Source organism: Stomoxys calcitrans, chromosome 1 (assembly GCF_963082655.1).
Source record: "Stomoxys calcitrans chromosome 1, idStoCalc2.1, whole genome shotgun sequence".
Taxonomy (NCBI): Eukaryota; Metazoa; Arthropoda; class Insecta; order Diptera; family Muscidae; genus Stomoxys; species Stomoxys calcitrans.
In genome coordinates, this window is record NC_081552.1 from 556,106 (window position 1) to 572,498 (window position 16,393).

Consider the following 16,393-nt stretch of genomic DNA (forward strand, 5'->3'; position numbering starts at 1 on the left):
ATTCGTCTTCTTATCCCTGACGTTAGGATGTTTGGCAGGAATACAAGACTTGCCTGGAACTCACACCCGTTTGTAATTGATTGACCAGTCGACCGAACCATACATTACCGCTTTCCCCCTCCAACCCTTTACCTTCCTTATTGCCAACGCAATGCACTTCATATATGGCGGACATACTAACCTCCTTTTTACTTCCCTTCTGTAGTAGCCTCGTTTTTTCGCAATCCGGATGTACCAATAGGATTATCGTCGTCCTACCGACCGTTTCGAGTTGTTGTAAGCCAAAAAGAGCTGAACAAATGATGGATGGCGAATGCGCTTCTAGTGCTGCTCATGAATGCCTTCGAAACAGTATTTTGCCTCTTTCGGTTATAAACCATATTTTTTGGGCAGACGTCTCTCATGGTTTAGCTTAGTCTATGCTTAAATGTGACAAGTAAGCGGGTTTATTTCCAATAACATAAGGTAGTGATCATCTTTATTTCGCACCTAAGGGGCAATTTACAAACAATAGGGTATACATGGGGCATTTAGACAAATTAAAGAATCTACAATAAAATAAAATACAAGTAAATCACAACAGAATGTATAAAAACAAGTATGTATTTAAAAAGTGATATATTGTGCAGTGCCATTGCCGTCAGAATGTGATTAGAAGGAAGGTACCAACTTCACCTGCAAATCCATATGCCTGCCTTTAGCATATGCGACGTATAAATTAGGGTATGTACATACATAGATATAAATATTTAAGCTATCTATCGTTAGGAAACAAAATGGAAAAGCAAAAATCAACCATATATTGGCTAAGAGACAATAGGGGATAATGTTGTAAAACTAACTTACATAAATAAAGGCACCATTTAAGCAAATACTAACAACTATCTCTGAGTTTCTTTTGGTGGACTGGAATCAACGGACGTGAGGGCTGTGTCCACTGACGATTGTGTGTCCGGTTTATTCGTTGAAGAGGTCTGTGAACAAGAAGCACTTTTGTCCGACGTTTCATTGAGTGCAGCTGCAATCTCTCCATTGAATTGAAGCAAACAACCAAGAGCTCCAAAATATCCCTCGTGTTCTAAGAACAAACCTTTTAATGTACCATTTGACCAAAATTCCATAGCGTATGCCAAGAGCTTCATTGCTATAGGATTGACGCGTAAAAAGTTCCCAACAAAGACGACCTACAAAAAATAATGCCAATGTTCAATGACAAACCATTCAAATGGTATTTAATATTTCAACAACCTTGTCCATTTTTTCGTTAAGTGCACACATTCGAGCAATCAGGCCAATATTATTTGTAATTGTCACCAACGTGGCATTCGCAAGATCTTCACGTGATACAGATGATCGTTTGTCCTTCAGGTGCATTTGTCCGAAACTAAATTGGCGTTAATGTTAAGTTAGTGTCTAACTTTATGCGCATAATATGTTTTATTGGACTCACCTTGAGGCCACCAGATCTCCAGTCAAACCAAAGCGGTCATAATCTCCGCCATATATGTCCCTTACCAGCTTATCCACTTTGCGATTGTCTCCCTTTGTAGCGAGCTGTATAGCCTCTTCAAAAGTATTGCAGCCTGTTAAAAGGCAGCATAGTCCGAGAAATGTACCACCGCCCAAACTAATAGAAATTTAAGATTTTATTTGTAGAGCTTAACTATCAAAACCACATCCTACCTTGTACCAGAAACGCGCTTGTAATTGTCAGGACCATAAACGGCCAATATGGAGACCCCCGACCCAACATTTACCAAAATGAATGGATAGGGCTGTGAGAAATCAAATGCCTTCTTCTCGCTCTTGCTGCAGAGATGATAAAAACAATATAACTCTGAATATGATTGTAGACTATACTCACATAATATCCCTCGCATTTTCATAGTAATAACATTCGGTGCGGTTCTGAATTTCTGCAAAGAGAATGCCTTTGATGAGCGTGTCAAGTTCATCGAACTTGGCCAGTTTCATGTTGACTTGCTACAAGAAAGATTCATTCATTTAGCAAACGAGACAGAAAACTTGGAATAAATGCTGTTTTTTTACCTCTCGAAATTCATTCTCAAACTTAAACGCCCCTCCTCCTGTCGCGCAAACTGTGGTTACCAATTCAGCCATGCCCTTTTGCTTGGCCAAAGATAAAAAGTTGCCCATATCAGTAGTTTGAAAGCGAATAAAATGCAGAGATCCCTTTCTCTTCCGTATCTCCACATTGTCCATCTAAAATGAAATGATATATGTAAGTATAACATAGGACAACGTTTTTATTATATCCAATACCAATGGAATTATGTACTAAACTTCTTTTCATTGTTAGGCTAAATAGCATTGGCTACTATGGCACAAAACTTAACGTAACGTAAAAGTAAGGGCCAGAACTATTGTATGTTCTTGGGCGCAAATTAAAAACTATTAATTAAAATGGAAAATCGTACCGGAAGTGAGAGAAATAGTACGTTTAGTACCGCATTTGGTACTTGCTTTGTAAATTAAACTTTGTAACATAGGTACACTATGGCGAGCTTAATTGGATGACTATGAGAGTTTTTGGAAATTAGTACATTTAATTTTAATTAATTTTTAATTTAATTTGCTCATTTATTAGTCAAGTCGTTAGCTCATGTATGACTAAAACACTACAAAATTAACAATGCATTAAAGTTTTCTTAAAAATAAATCAGGAATTAAATACTACTCACAAATAGTTAATCACATAAATTTAACTAATATTACCAAAAATAATTTATAGTACATATAATAAAAGTTAACAATAAAACTTCTCTTAAAAAAATAAATAACGATTTAAATACTACTAAAAGAAGTACCAAAAACGTACGAAATGGGTAAACTTTGTACAGGGCGGATGGACTTTTGAAATTTGAATTAAGACATCTGGTACAATAGGATGAGAGTAAAAAAGAAAATTAGTACTGATAACGGGAAAAACGTACGTTTAGTACCGCAATTGGCACCATTTGGTACTTTCTTTACCGATGGAACTAGAGGTGTGAAATTTGGCATGCAGGTACAACTAGGAAAAAGATGACGGGTGACTATTATTAGTTTACAATTCGTTAATTTTGGTATCATTTGGTGGTTTCTGTGCAGATGGAGCTAGAGGTCTAAAATTTGGCATGTAGTTAAAACTTAGAAATATATGATGGGCGACTAAATGTTTTTCTCACAATTTGAACATTTTGCCACCAAAATTGGTATTTTCTTTATAGTTGGAGCTAGAGGTCTGAAATTTGGCATGCAGGTGCAACTAGGAAAAGTATGATGGATGGCATTACTTTTTTATAAATCGTACATTTTGGTACCAAAATTTGTACCATTTTGTACTTTCTGTTCAGATGGAGCTTGAGGTCTGAAATGTGGCATGTAGGTACAAATAAGAAGCATATGAAGGGTGACTAAATGTTCTTTTAAAAATTCGTACATTGAAATTTGGCATGCATGTACAACAAGGAAAAATATGATGGATGGCATTACTTTTTTATAAATCGTACATTTTGGTAGCAAAATTTGTACCATTTTGAACTTTCTGTTCAGATGGAGCTTGAGGTCTGAAATGTGGCATATAGGTACAACTAGGAAAAGTATGATGGATAGCATTACTTTTTTATAAATCGTACATTTTGGTACCAAATTTGTACCATTTTGTACTTTCTGTTCAGATGGAGCTAGAGGTCTGACATTTGGCATGCAGGTTCAACTAGGAAAAGTATGATGGATAGCATTACTTTTTTATAAATCGTACATTTTGGTACCAAAATTTGTACCATTTTGTACTTTCTGTTCAGATGGAGCTTGAGGTCTGAAATGTGGCATGTAGGTACAAATAAGAAGCATATGAAGGGTGACTAAATGTTCTTTTAAAAATTCGTACATTGAAATTTGGCATGGAGGTACAACTAGGAAAAATATGATGGATAACATGACTTTTTTATAAATCGTACATTTTGGTACCAAAATTTGTACCATTTTGTACTTTCTGTTCAGATGGAGCTTGAGGTCTGCAATGTGGCATATAGGTACAAATAAGATGCATATGAAGGGTGACTAAATGTTCTTTTAAAAATTCGTACATTGAAATTTGGCATGGAGGTACAACTAGGAAAAATATGATGGATGACATGACTTTTTTTATAAATCGTACATTTTGGTACCAAAATTTGTACCATTTTGTACTTTCTGTTCAGATGGAGCTTGAGGTCTGAAATGTGGCATATAGGTACAAATAAGATGCATATGAAGGGTGACTAAATGTTCTTTTAAAAATTCGTACATTGAAATTTGGCATGGAGGTACAACTAGGAAAAATATGATGGATGACATGACTTTTTTTATAAATCGTACATTTTGGTACCAAAATTTGTACCATTTTATACTTTCTGTTCAGATGGAGCTTGAGGTCTGAAATGTGGCATATAGGTACAAATAAGAAGCATATGAAGGGTGACATTTTGGTACCATTTGGTACTTTCTGTTCAGATGGAGCTAAAGGTTTGAAATTTGGCATGTAGGTGGCAAAATGATGGTACCTAAATTGGTACTTTCTTCATAGATGGAGCTAGAGGTCTGAAATTTGGCATGTAGGTACAACTAAAAAATATAAGATTGGTGATTAAATGGTCAATTGAAAATTCATACATTTTGGTACAATTAAGTACTTTCTTCACAGGTGCAGCTAGAGGTCTGAACTTTGGCATTCCTATACAACTAGGGAAAATATGATGGGTGACTAAGTAATCTATTCACAACTCCTACATTTTGGTACATTCTTTAGAGATGGAGCTAGAGGTCTGAAATTTGGCATGTAGGTAAAAACGTTCAAAAGAGCTTATCTTCGCCAACAGCGACCGAGGCCTGCTAAAATTAAGCAATTTGACAAACATTATCGCAGTTTTGACAAAAATACCACATGTGGAAGAAAGATATAAATGCATCTTGACTATAAATTTTGGATGACCAGAAGATTATTCAAAATCGTACATATAGGTACTAAAAAGTACAAAATGGTATATTCTTTAGAAATTGAGCTAATGAACTCAAAATTAGGATACGGTTACACCTTGACTGTAAATATTGGGCGTTTTGAAGATTTGTTTTTCATTCCTGCATTTAGGTACTAAAACATACAAAATGGTACTTTCCTTACAGAGTGATCTTAAGCTCTCAAAATTGGGATACAGCTACACCATGGCTAAAAGTTTTGGGTAAAACAAAACTTCATAATCTTGTAAACTAAGTGAAGTGATCCAAACCACACTTGACACATCTAAAACGCTTCCTACGGCAAGATTTTGAACCCGTGAGTATTGTGTACTAATCTCCTTTGATTGTAGTGAGAAATTACACGATAAATTCTTGTTATCTACATTAACTTGCAGATTAGTTTATTTTTATTTAGTCAACCGTTCTTAGTACATCTCCATTCATAAATATAATTGAAGCATCTCGCATTTACCTCGTGCCTCAGGAATATTTTATTGGCACTACATTTTTTTTTTGAATTTATGTAAATTGCAAATTTGGGAATGTGTAACGTTTTTTATAGGTCGCCCGGTAGCCGAGTTGATAACGTTCACGTATGAGCAGTGCGGGGGTCGTGAGTTCGATTCCCACTAGAGGCCTGGTCTGTTGCTACTGTGGTGTCACAATGGACTGAAAATAGTAAAGGTGAATTTGGTTTTGAAATAGACTACCACTCTAACCTAACGATTTTTATATTGTTTGTTGACTAACGTTTTGTTATTAGTTAATGGCAAATCATCACACGATTGTACTACCAATCATCTTGATAGCGATACATTACACCATTCGGTAAGACCTACCGACCAGATTCGGAACTGCGTGACAAATCACAATATCTGTATTTTACTCTCCTTGGATCTAGTGAAAGCCTTTGGAACGGATGCATTACTTCGTCTTTAATAAAAAGCTGTCCATAGTTTAAGGTCTGTTATTTGTTTTCTTATTTGGTTTACAGAAAGCAATTTGTTCAGATAGGTGATATAAATCTATCTACACTGCCGATTAAAAGTGGAGCTCCTCAGCGATCTGTACTCGGCCCCGTCTATTTATTTTGTTTTTGACCGACTTATTTGAGTTTATAAAGAATTGGTGTACCCCATATGTATAAGCAAACAATGTGGAGATGGTGTTTATTGGTAGCCGTCGCTCTTTGAACGTTCTTCAAATCGAAGATTGATAATGTTGTGGCCAAGATAACTCTTGGCTTGCGTTACCTTTATAGCACTGATTTAGTACTACCTCGATATATTGAGGAACGATTGCCCCATGCTCTTATAATTCCACATTTACTGTACTGCCATGAGGCAGATTCTGGCGCCATTTCAAGTAACATGTTGAAAAATAAACTTGCTTTAAATAGAGTAGTGCGTTACATTTTTCCCCGTTCCCGTTCCCCGTTTGTTACAAGTTTTCTTGGTTGTTCCCTCAATGATTTTGTTAAATGTAGAAATCTGATCAGTAGTAGTAGTAGTTTCGTTATTATTTTTAGTACTTTCTTATAACAATTCATGTAATTAATCACAAAAATGCTATTAATAATATAAAAATATATATAAATTCTTCGACATTTGCTTTTTTAAGCCGTCTGTCATTTGCTAATGGGTAAATGTATATATATATATTTATTTTTTTTTTTTATTTATTTATTTATTTATTTACTTTTGTTTTGTTTTTGTCGCTATGAATACTCAGACATTAATAAATTTCTTTATCTCATTGCTTCAGTAATATATATACTTAAATTGGTCCAACAGCCAGCAAATTCACCATTCTATACAGAAATAAGTTCATTCAAGTCGATGTTGTATTTTCCCAAATATCTTATCCTGAATGAATTCTCCTAAAAGTGGACATCTTGCCATAAAATGATACAAAGTTTCGACCTCTTCATTATTACACAGCGATTTGCTGTTTCTCGCTCGACTTATCAATTCTTGTCTGCTTCTTTGCTTAAGTTCTTCGAATAATTGCATTCCCATATGGATTCACTAGTGTCTATTTCAAACTTGATATTAAATTCTCTTCCGATATCAAGTATGCCCTTTGCCCAAAATAAATTTTTTCTAAAATTAGTCGGGAAAGTTTGTATTTCAATCTATTGTGGTTCATTTTAAATAAAGATTTAAAAAATGTAATCCATGTGTAACTCGAGACTGTAGAAATGGCTATCTTCTACATTGGTCCCCAAGTTTAGACAATAGTTAGGTGTGACGTTTGGAAGTTTGAGTTTAGCTTTAGAAGGAATCGTTGGATAGATCTGCAAACCGCTTGATACAACTTCCATTTAGCTGATTATGCCACATTAGTTTTTTTGAGAAACACATCCCATTCATGCTACATTTTGCCATATTATTTCTTCTTTCAATGGGCTTGGTGAAGGATAGTTGTGGTGGGACATTACTACTCCAAGATAGCTATATTCGTTTACTATATTTATGGGATTTTGAAAGCTTTCCCCCTTTTCTGAAAATGAATATTTTCGGCTTGTTCATGTTGACCTTCATTCCCCAAATGTTACGGTATATTTCCAGTTGGTTGATCATTTTCAGCAGTACACTTATATCATCAGCGAGGATCACAATGTCGTCCGCATACATCGCTAAAGGGTGGTACTATATTCGCTTTTAGCTTAATTTTTTCATGATTATCTTTTTCAAATAATAGATTTTGAAGCAAAAAAACTTGCTGATTTAATTCAGTAGCACATTCCCTCAATACTTATGAAAAATTTCATAAAAGAATATTGGTGTCATTGAGAGTTTTGTAGTGTTTCAAAAAAGTAACCGTAAAAAACATGTGTTTTCACCGATGAAAAACGAACATAGTACCAGCCATAACCTTATATTTGTTTCGCCAATGTTCATACCTCCTCCGAGAAAGTCATGCAAATCATTAAGATACATTATAAACAGCAGTGGAGCATGCATTCTTGTTTAACGCCAGAATGAGTTTCAAAGCTTTCCGACAAATCAATTCCGTTCCATACAGCGACAGTAGTATGGCTATACACAGCTTCGATCAAATTTAAAATCTCTGTAGATATTCCCATCATGTGTAATTTTAAAAACCATCTTCTTTTTGGCAAATTATCAAAAGCAGCTTTGAAATCAACAAAGAATGCGTATAACTTTTTGTTCTCATGTAATTTCAATTGCACTATAGCTGACAGGTTGTATATATTATCAATTGTCTTCGAAAACCAGCTTGGTACTCGTTTATAATATTATATTTTTTCCCCCAGCCAGTATTATATTTTTCCCCAGCCAGTTTACGATCTTTTAGGATACCCAGATAAAATTGTGGGAATTTGAAATTTCAGAAAATAAATAATAGTTCACTATATATGTATCTACTGTTGTTGTTGTTGTTGTAGTAGCAGTGTGTGGTACACTGAGGCGGCAGCCCTTGCTGATGAAGGAAATCATCGGCTCAATCCGGTATATACAACCGGCTGCCGTGGGATTGATATATCTACTGTGTTTGGGGTGTATTGTTATAGGTATTGCACCTTTTTTTTTTTAAATTTGTTCCTCAAATTGATATTCATGTGGCTGGGGAGCCATTTAATTTTTAGATTTGTAATTTTAACTATTTACCATAATTTCAGTTTTTGTTTTTCCTTTTTTCTGAGCATAGTTTATTTGGGTAGTTAATGTATAATGTTCTGCAGTATCACATTTTATTTTTATGTATCGAATTTTGACCAAGAATGATCAAAATGGGTCCTTAAACTCAGTATTGCGTATTCGCATTGAATATTTGTTTACATTGTATTTGAGAGATCCTACGTAACACGCTGCGCGAGATTACAGAATGCTTTAACAAAAGGTGTTGGGGTCAATCCCGTACGTACAACCGGCTGCCATGGGATTTCTGTACACAGTGGTAGGTATGGAAAGAACGGCCAAAAATACAGAAAAGCTCCATTTCTAACCCTATGCATGCCAATATATGGTTTTAATCGGACTATATGCTGCCAAAAAGACCGATATGTCGATTTTGAGTCTTAAGCCCACAATTGCCGCTGTTGTTACCCGATTTTGCTGTAATTTGAAACGGTGAGTTGCAGAAGGCTCCCGAATATCTGAGTTAAAGATAGTTCATATCGGACCATATTTCAATATAGCTCCCATATAAACCGATCTCCCTTTTGAGACCTTGGAGGGCGCAATTATAATACGATTTAGCTGCATTTTTATACATAGTGTTCTGTTATGACGTCTAACATACATGGGAAGTATGATTCAAAACGGCCTATAAACTAATATAGCTCCCATATTAACCGATCTGCGGATTTAACTTTTATTAAGTGATCCAGCCTTCAAAACCAATCCCAAACAGAAGTTTTTTACCGACCATGACAATATAGGACAAAAATGTTGCAGATTAAGACCACCATTGACATTCGAGTAATATATCAATGTGGAGTTCAAGGGGGTACATAACTGAAACCTTACTTGAAACTCGATTATAAAGGCGAGATAACATTACAAAACATATAAAAAAACACTAATTTTGAATAACCTACAAAACAACATACACAAAACTAGTAAATACATAAAACTTACGTTGTTACCTCTCTTTTCAGTATTTATAAAAAAAAATTTTAAATTTTATTTTTTTATTAATATCTACTTTTGACTTTACTTTTGCTATTCTTACCGTAAGAATACCGTAAGAATAAATTAATCACAGGTATTCTTTTAAGCAGCCTTTCCTCTTAAGAACTAATGTATTTCGAGCTTTAATTTTTTGAATTTTGGCTAATGGCAGCGACAACTGTGCAGTGTTTGCGGCAAATAAATATGTGAAATTTGCTGCTACCCAATGTTTCATGTGGAAGTACACAGCTCTAATGGAATTAGCCTTGCAGTTATTTCAGAAATTTCAAGAAGTTTTGACGTATCTCCCTTAGTTTTCGAGATATTGAGAGGTAAGAAAGCGCTTGCGGTTCGAAAATCTTAATTTGAGACCTATCATACGGGTTTTAAACCAATGAAAGGGGAAAATAACATGCTTTTGACTGGAAAGAAGCCCCACAGAAAAAATGTTATTGGATTTATTGAAGGTGAAATGTGACTTAACTAATGCAGAATTTCATCATGTATTTATCTGTACCATAAAGTGCAATCGGAAACCAGTAACACAATCAAATATTTCTGTCTTATCTCTTGGTAATAAAGAGTGATTTTTTAAGAGCTATAGATCCAATATTATGTTCTCATTTTCTCATAATAATAAAATAAAATTAAATATAATAATAAAATTAAATAACTCCTTGTCGAAAATAAGTAGATTTGATAGAAAGTTACACACTGCAAATTATTTTATAATTTAGCTTAAGTTACCAATTTCTATATTTCATATAATTAATTTAAGAAGTTTTATGTTTGAGAGTAGTGCTTATTGTAATTTTATTGAATGGGCTCTTATAGGGGTTTAAAATTACAAAATTCAGAAAATTACCCAACTCCTATGGCATGGAAACACGCTATAATACTGCATATTCCAAAAGCTAACCCAAACAATGAATATCGTTCAAAAGCCATTTTGTACATTTTGAAAGCGTTTGAACGCATTGTACATTGTACTATTACAAATAGGAGAATATTTGAAGCAACATAAACTACTCACCGTACATCAATGTGGATTTCGTTCTAAACACATCTGTGTCACGCCCTTGGTTGATGTTGCTAAAAACATACGTTCAAGTATTGCTGAAAACATACGTTCAAGTATTGACGACGGGCTCACAACACATCTAGTCTTACTTGACCACTCAAAGGCCTTCGAGTGCGTCAATCACGACACGTTATTTAGAAAACACAACTTAAATTTTAAAAAGATCTTTTAAAATACTTTTTAAGTCTATAAATGATTTGTTTATATCTTTTTCCTTTGTTTTTCATATTCTTCCTAAATGTGGAACTGTGAGTTGTGTTATACCCCTTGAGAGTCGTGCTGAATATAGTTTAGATAGGATCAAATTTAAATATATCTGATATATACGGCAACGTCCCTTAAATTCTTGGCTCCTTAAAAGGCGTATTTTTTACTCCATTTCGCAGATATTTGGATCAGTGAGTTGTATTAGACCCCTCGATAGCCGTGCCAAATGTGGCCCAAATTATGATTATACCATATTTAGATATAGCTGCCATATAAACCTCGATAAACCTTGATGATATATGCACTGCCATAAACATTTCTACGCCTCCGCAGAAAGCTATATTTCGCGTAAATAACAAAACTTGCGCAATCCCCAGGATGGTACTATGATTGTGCAACTTCTTACTCCGTACAGGAAAATATATAAAACTCAGCTACGACTTCATAATATTAGATTCGACTCTGACGCACCAATATATGTAAATGAGAACCTGACATCTAAAAATTTTAAGTCTGAAAAGGCGCAAATCTATTGCAACTGCCTACTCTTATCGTGGTCTCAGCTACATAAAGCAAGGGGCAAACTCTGAGCCCGTCTTAGTAGAAAACATCGCTGAACTAAACCAGTTTTTTCAGTCAGCAACTGCTGAAAATAGCTAAATTTAATTATATAAAGTATGTCTCAGCATTTATATAATAGAAATTTTTCTTAAATCAGTTTTACGCAGTGTTATATACAATCCTATATCTTAAAGCTTGCGTTGCCTGTTCTTCACTCAAATGTCACTAACAAATAGGGCAACGTGTTCTGATGACGGAACACGATGCCCAATTCGCAGAATATTGGACTCAACATTTGTCACGTCAATACACAAAAAGGCAAAATAGACGAATTCAGGTACATTTTTGTGAAGTCTAATGTAGACATAATATGCGTGTCTGAAACATGGTTCACCAAATCAATTACTGATAATGTGATAAAAGTCGATGGATACAATGTTTTTAGAAATGACAGATGTTCCTTAGGAGGTGGTGTGGCGATTTACGTAAAAAATAGTATAAATTGCAAGTTTATCAGAAAATCAGATAAAAAGGCAAAAATTGAGACTATTATTTAGAATCAAGGGTAAATAATCGAAAAATTCTTATTGGATGTGTCTGTAAACCAAACCGCTACGCAGTATGATGATGTGATAGTTGGAGGTGACTTTAACTCTAATGTTTTAAGGAGGCCACACTTGTAGATTCACTTAGTTCGATTGGCTTGTACAACGTAAATAGTACCATACATACCCACTTTACCTCAAGTTATAATACCTTGTTGGACCTTTTTATCGCCACTAGCATGAAGAAAATTTTGTTATATGATCAGCTAATTTTTCCTTGCTTCTCTAAACATGACTTAATTTTCTTAACGTATGATATTCCAACCCAAAGTGTCGTGGCTTACAAAAGGAGACACTTTTTTCAATTATTGATTTTATGTTTTGATTAAACCGGATGACCAAATCAATACTTTGTCAGTGTGGTTGGAACCACGTTTTCATGTGAAGGTGGCGATCCCCGTCAAGCTCCTGTAGATGAGCAAGCTCGTTCCGGTCCAATCGCCGCGGGAACAAGGTGGCCATTGGTTATGTAAAGGCACCAATAACTCGCCTTGTCATATCGAGCATCATAGGCACTCAGTATTTGATTGTCCACGACTGCCGTTACAGCTACTCCGTATGGAGAATTACACTATCCGCAACCTATGGACGCGCCCGGTAGCTCGCAGCTAAGCTTTTCGTGACACCACACAGATCGAACCTCAATGTTCCAGCCTGTGTGGTGCTCACATCTATCCCGTGCCGGGATAGCTTTCAATGTTGCGATACAAATATTGTATTCTGCCATGTGGCGCCACATATAGAATTGGCGTAAAAAAAATATATATTATATTACTACAAAAGAATATCAACACTTTGGCAAATGACAATAAGTGACAATATGCAAATGGGAAATTTCAAAACGCAAATACTGTACGTGTAAATGGATTGCCACTTACAAAAGAAACAAACTCATATACATAACTTAAAAAATGATTTGCATAGTTGCAAAGGTCTGCTCTGCGCATTAGTGACGAGCGTACCCAATTCACAGTGCACTGTACGAGTGCGTGTTTTGTTTTGAAGTTTAAGGTTGATCAAACGTGATAAGTTAGTAAATACAAATTGCCCATTAGAGTTAAATATAGAAGCACTCAAACTACGACATAATTTGTAATGTTCACAGTTCACTCTCACCTGCAGATGTGCATCTCTGTGGCCCGTTTTGCCGTAAGCGGAATTTTTTGTTAGATAACGTCTGATGCTACGTAAGCTGTCGGCCTCCTCATCTTGTTCATCCGGGGTAATATCCTTCGGTTCAAAATAGACAAGTTTCGTAAGAGTTCCTCCAATATCCATTCCAAACCAGGGCATTGCTAATCGATAGAGAAAGAACAGAAAATATACGTATTAAAGGATTGGCTTTCGGAGAACGTTGCGTCAATTAACGCCATATAGCGAACCTCGATACATATATGTATACAGGTATGTGTATTAGGTATACAACTGGCTCAAAGGTTACCTGTTTGTAAAAACTCTTGAAAAGGTATCTCTAAATGCATATTTACTACTCGCACACACTCTCGATTTTTGTTTTGTTTTTTTTTGTTTTTTTGTATTTTCTTTCTCTCTTTTTTTTATTTTTTGAATATTTTTATAATCAGCTCACAGTTGTGATTTTTTGCAGTTGAACGAAATAAATACACTTCGTAAAGCAGGGGGAAGATAGTGTATTGCCGAAATACGATACACTGTTAATCTATTCCGTGTCTTGGCTAGTCTCGTTTTGAACGCAAATGGGATTGAATTATTTACTGAATTCGGCCATCAAATCAATTAATGATCAAATTCATTGAACTTATCAAACGTGGCGGTGGTGGGCAAATAAAAATATATCGCAAATAAGTTCTAGCATGTTTGGGAAGGCACATGTATGTGTCGTTATTATCAACAATAGAAAAGGTGGCATGCTTATCAGTCGGTCAGTATAAGCAAAATTCCTTGTCCGTTGGGTGCGGCGGGATGAGACGAGAAACGACGAATACTCTGGTCAATCTAATCAAGAGTAGCTTGCAGTATACAATGTACTATGTATTTCACGTTTTACACATTATTGAAGAATGAATACAAGGAAATGCAAGAAACACATAACCTGCTGTAATAACTTACATAGATATTCATCCTTCATAGCCGTTTGAAGGCGACATGTGCATGAAATCTCCCGATCGTCGCCGTCATAACATTTATCCTTGGTATTAAGCTTGTTTTGGCGAGATTTCGAACCAGTTGCACTGGTGTGGTGATGGTTTCCCAACTTCCAAGCGTTGCGCCATGAATACCTTTTGCCATGTATAGGGGATTTTAATGTTGTCACCGGCGGTACGGGAACCGTGACGCTTACATATCGTTTCTCTCCAGGAGACTGAATTTTCATCAATTTTAGATTGCATGTGTATTTTGAGCAATCCGGTACTTTCATGGTCCGTCCGTTCCAGTTGTTGCCAACGGTTGATAATTGAAAACTTCTTTCGATATCTCTCACAGATGCACATACATTTCCGTAGTTCAAAGTTTACGATACATGCAAATGAATACGTTTTGAATGTTTACAATCCACGGAAATCAGTTAGGCTAACTGATCGAAGTCGTGGTTGAAAAGTGTCTGAATGGAATCCGAACTGAAACGTTCACATAACGAACAGAAATGGTTACAGAGGCGCGGCGACAAACCTTATAAACAAAGTGAGTTTTGCAATGTTCTCGCTTCGAAACAATTAGAACGAAAGCGAGAGAGATGGAGAGTGTAAGATCAAAGAAAATAAGTAAATGAGAGCTAAACCAACAAGTCCGTTGGAGAGTTCAACAATTTTTTTCTCAAAATTATTGATAATATTCTCCAGCAACTGTTGCACTCTTCTTCATTATGGGCTATAACGTATTTCAATCGCATACATTCACACATGTGATATGCGTGCAGGTTTATTAGACTGGCCACTTTTTCACTTCTTTTCGCGATTACTTTTTTTAGATAATAGATTTTGAAGCAAAAAAATTTGTAGGATATTCCACCATTACATAAGAAAAATTTTTAATAATAATTTAGATTTTTGTAGTGTTTCAAAAAAGTTATCGTGAACACATGTGTTTTCAACTGTGTTAAACGAATATAGTACCAACCTATAGGTAGAACGATATATAACATTATATAGTGGTGGAAAAAATAATAGGGAAAGTGGTTACTAAGAAAAGCAATCAACAAAAAGATCAAGAAAATTTGTATACTTCAGCTAAAGGCTGAACCAGATTTTTCGTGGACCTGTTGATTTTAGTGTGGTGAACTAAAATCTTATATATAAAATTGAATTTGTGTTTGTTTGTTTGTTTCGTATAGATTCAAAAACGGCTGAACCGATTACCTTGAAATTTTCACAGATTGTGTAGGTTGGTCTGGAAAGAAACATAGGCTATATAATTTTTTGATATCGGGTGGGGGGCGAACGAACCCTCCCCTCTACCCCAAAAGTACTACCCAAAAATAAAAGTGCACCGATCGGGACAATATGGGATTCAAATGAAAGGTATTCAAGAGTAGAGTACGAATTTCATAATAAAAATTGGGTCCAAGTATCTGGGGGCCGCCCCAGTTTCAAAATTCCTTAAAATAGGTGTATTGACCGATAAGGACAATATGGGTATCAAATGAAAAGTATGCGGGAGTAGATAACGAATCTAGCCCCACCCACCCCCACAAAAACGCCAAAATGGGCACCATGGGCCCATGGCAGCCGGTTGTACGTACCGGATTGACCCGATGGAGTTCTTCATCGGCAAGGGCTGCCGCCTCAGTGTATAACACACTGCTACAACAACAACAAATTCATGTCGAAGTATAGAAGTTCACCTCACCCCCACAAAAACGCCCAAAATGGGCACATTAACCAATCACGGATATATGGAACTCGGTTTGTTTGTTCCGTATAGACTGAAAAACGGCAGAACCGATTTTCTTAAAATTTTCGCATATTGTGTAGGTTGGTCTGGAAGGTACCATAGGCAATATAATATTTCGGTATCGGAAGGGGGATGGATCCTCCCCCTTATGCCACAAACACAACTCAAAATCAGAAGTGGACCGATCGGGACAATATAGGTATCAAATGAAAGGTAATGGAATACGAATACGGTATCAAAATTTGAGTCTAAGTAGCCATCGGGCCGCCCCAAAACTTCTCCAAACAGACATGTTGGACGTTCATTTCAATATGGGGCTCAAATGAAAGTATTCGGGAGTAGATTTCGAATCTGGCATACAAAATCATATCGAAGTATAGAGGTCACGTCACCCCTCAAAAACGCCATTAGACCCATTATGACTGAAA

General features: G+C 35.7%; 1 protein-coding gene across 2 annotated transcripts in view; it reads right to left on the reverse strand.

Moving 5' to 3' along the window:
* Window positions 1-445: 445 nt before the first annotated feature.
* LOC106096179 (pantothenate kinase 3) overlaps window positions 446-16,393 on the reverse strand; it is a 33,811-nt gene continuing 17,863 nt past the window's right edge. The window contains exons 1-8 of one of the 2 annotated variants that reach the window (XM_013263779.2): window positions 14,184-14,705; window positions 13,212-13,390; window positions 2,050-2,223; window positions 1,865-1,983; window positions 1,684-1,809; window positions 1,451-1,627; window positions 1,249-1,384; window positions 446-1,184 (exon numbers count right to left, since the gene is read on the reverse strand). In XM_013263779.2, the coding sequence (XP_013119233.1) occupies window positions 882-1,184; window positions 1,249-1,384; window positions 1,451-1,627; window positions 1,684-1,809; window positions 1,865-1,983; window positions 2,050-2,223; window positions 13,212-13,390; window positions 14,184-14,493 (1,524 nt within the window). In that variant the 5' untranslated portion in view covers window positions 14,494-14,705 and the 3' untranslated portion in view covers window positions 446-881. Of the gene's footprint in view, window positions 1,185-1,248; window positions 1,385-1,450; window positions 1,628-1,683; window positions 1,810-1,864; window positions 1,984-2,049; window positions 2,224-13,211; window positions 13,391-14,183; window positions 14,706-16,393 lie in introns of those variants that run through there. The other variant, XM_013263780.2, reaches the window with a different exon arrangement.